The sequence below is a fragment of the Penaeus japonicus genome, unplaced genomic scaffold (assembly GCF_977035675.1).
Source record: "Penaeus japonicus unplaced genomic scaffold, GWHDUDI00000001_assembly GWHDUDI00000007, whole genome shotgun sequence".
Taxonomy (NCBI): domain Eukaryota; kingdom Metazoa; phylum Arthropoda; class Malacostraca; order Decapoda; family Penaeidae; genus Penaeus; species Penaeus japonicus.
The window spans coordinates 10212056-10214555 of record NW_028234409.1 but is presented as its reverse complement, the minus strand read 5'-3'; the positions used below and the strand labels follow the sequence as shown (position 1 = coordinate 10214555).

Here is a 2500-nt window from a genome sequence, read left to right as displayed (position 1 = left end):
GAAAAAAAACAAAAAAACATTATAATGAATCCTATATGTCACACACACACACGCGCACACACGTACATACACACACACACAGGGAAGTGTTCTTCTTAAGCATAAAACGTATGTTAGGAACCCTGCTTTGTCGACCACTTGTCTCCCAGACGTCGTCTCCTTCTGCGTCGATAAACCAGACGTCTCCCTTTACGTCGTCAGCAGCCCAGACATCAGCTTGCTTTTTTTTTCTTGGCGTTGTCGGTAACACGGACACCTCTTTCCTTTGCGTCGCCGGTGACGTAGACGTATCCCCCCCTCTGCGTCGTTAGGGGCCTCGACGTCTCGACTCGGACACCTCTTTCCTTTGCGTCGCCGGTGACGTAGACGTACCCCCCTCTGCGTTGTTAGGGGTCTCGACGTCTCGACTCGGACACCTCTTTCCTTTGCGTCGTCTGTAACGTAGACGTGTTCCTGGGCGTCCACATCGTCGACCTACGTCTCCTTGCGTCGCCGCCATACCTCAGCCGAAACCGCATGGGAATCTTCGGCTTTCTCGATGCATTATCATCATCATCATCATCATCATCATCATCATCATCACCAGCCACCACCACCATCGTCTTTTCCCTCTGTGCTGCATTGTCACCACTCTTGACATTATAAAAGTTCCTCGCCCGGGGACACACGGAGGATTATATATATATATACACACAAACACACATATATAAACTAATAATAGAATAGAAATCTGTATTCCTCATTCTGCAGCGCTGGGCGACCGTGGCGGCGTCTATCCTCTAGCTCTATCGGGTCACCACGGCGACGACCTCGACGACGACGACGACGATGATGACGGTGATGATGACGTGTTAAAATGAGCTCTACAATACTCTGTCCGGCGTGGCGTGCATACATACACCCTTTCTCTAAGAGCGGCTAACGGAGGAGGGGGGGTGGGGAGGTTTCCACACAAGCAGTTTTCCCTTAATTATTCCGTCAATAAATATGAACATACAAAATTTGGTGCTAATTTGCGATATGAAAATACAATATATATATTCAGCATAGTAATCAAACTTCATTTCTCTTATTTTTTTTTTTTAATTATTTTTTTTTCTTAAATTCTTCAAATCTAATCCTACCATTTCTCTTGTATTTTTTTAATATATTCTAAACATCCTTACACAACTTCACAGTCCAACCTTCTTGGAGAAACTGAAGATGTGGCTTCGTTTAAATTCTCTATGTAAAGGATATTCACAGAAAAGCAACTGCAGGGGAGAGTACCTACAGACAGACAGATAGACAGGCATACAGGCAGGCAGGCAAGCAAGCAGGCAGACAGGCGAACAGACAGGCAAGCAGGCAGGCAGGCTGACTGGCTGGTCTGCTTGCATGATGCTGCTACCTGTGCCTCTCGACCCTGGTATTCCACACTGGCACTTCGACCCATCCTTGTCCGAGCGATGTCATGCACAGGTCATGCGCTGCAGTTCATTCTATCTCTCTCTCTCTTTCTCTGTCTCTCTAGAAAGAGGAGAGGCGCAATGTTTAACACTTTTTATTTTGCTGTTTCCTCTGTGGAACCATCGTTGGTGCTTCACTCTTACATGTTTATGTACATATTTTTTTACCTTGTGTATTTTACCTTAACAAAGATAGAAAGTGTTCGTCACACACTGGAAGGCTTCTTGATCTTCACTCTCGGTCTCCGCGGGCGGGGGAGAGGGAGTGGGAGTGGGGGTGGGGGAAGAAGGGGGGAGGGTCTGCGAGGGGACAGGGGGAGGGGGAGGGAGAGGGAGCAGGGGGAGAGGGACCTCGCCGTCCGTCGGCCACGCGCGTTCTGGCGCCGTCCTCACCTGGCGTCGCGTCTCCGCACGCTCGGCACTTGGCACCGGCGATGCTGGCCTGGCGCCGCGTCTGCTCAGGTCGCGGTGGCGACACGGCGCGGGGCGGGACGGGACCGGGCGGGGCGGGCGGGTGGGAGGCGTGGGGTAGCGGTCGGGGCCTGGCGACGGCGCCGCTACACCCACTCCAGGCCATCGTCGGGGCTGCTGGACACTGCCTCGCTGTCGTCATCGCTGGTGACGCGCACGCCGCCGTGGACGCGGGGCGCGCGGGGTGGCGCGACAAGGGCTTCGCCGCGCGGTGAGTCCCCCCTTCCCGGCGGGGGCGCTCCCTCCCCTCCCCCCTCCCTTCCTCACACCTCCGTGCCGTCGGGCCCCTCGTCCTGGAAGGTGCGGCCGTCGCCCGCCAGCGCCGCCTTGCGCGAGTCGCTGGCGGTGGAGGCCACGGACAGCCGCTTGGCGCTGGGCTTGGGCGGCGGCTTGGGCGGCACCTTCTTCGACGCCGTCGAGCCCGTCGACGCCACGCTCACGTCCAGCTCCTTGGCCGCCTTGCCAGGGGTGTTGTTGTTGATGCTGTGGCTGTTGTTGTTGTTGTTGTAGAGCGCCGAGGAGTCGAGCGTGGACTCGCTGCTGGAGGCGAGGGGGGAGCGGGAGGGCGCGGCGGCGGCGGC

General features: G+C 55.3%; 1 protein-coding gene across 1 annotated transcript in view; it reads right to left on the bottom strand.

Moving 5' to 3' along the window:
- The window catches only part of LOC122255971 (uncharacterized), a 10621-nt gene that overhangs the window by 162 nt on the left and 7959 nt on the right, over positions 1-2500 (bottom strand). Inside the window, exon 6 of the mRNA XM_086538186.1 lies at positions 1-2500. This exon is cut by the window's left edge and continues 162 nt beyond it; it is cut by the window's right edge and continues 1632 nt beyond it. Within this exon, the coding sequence (XP_086394312.1) occupies positions 2183-2500 (318 nt within the window). The 3' untranslated portion in view covers positions 1-2182.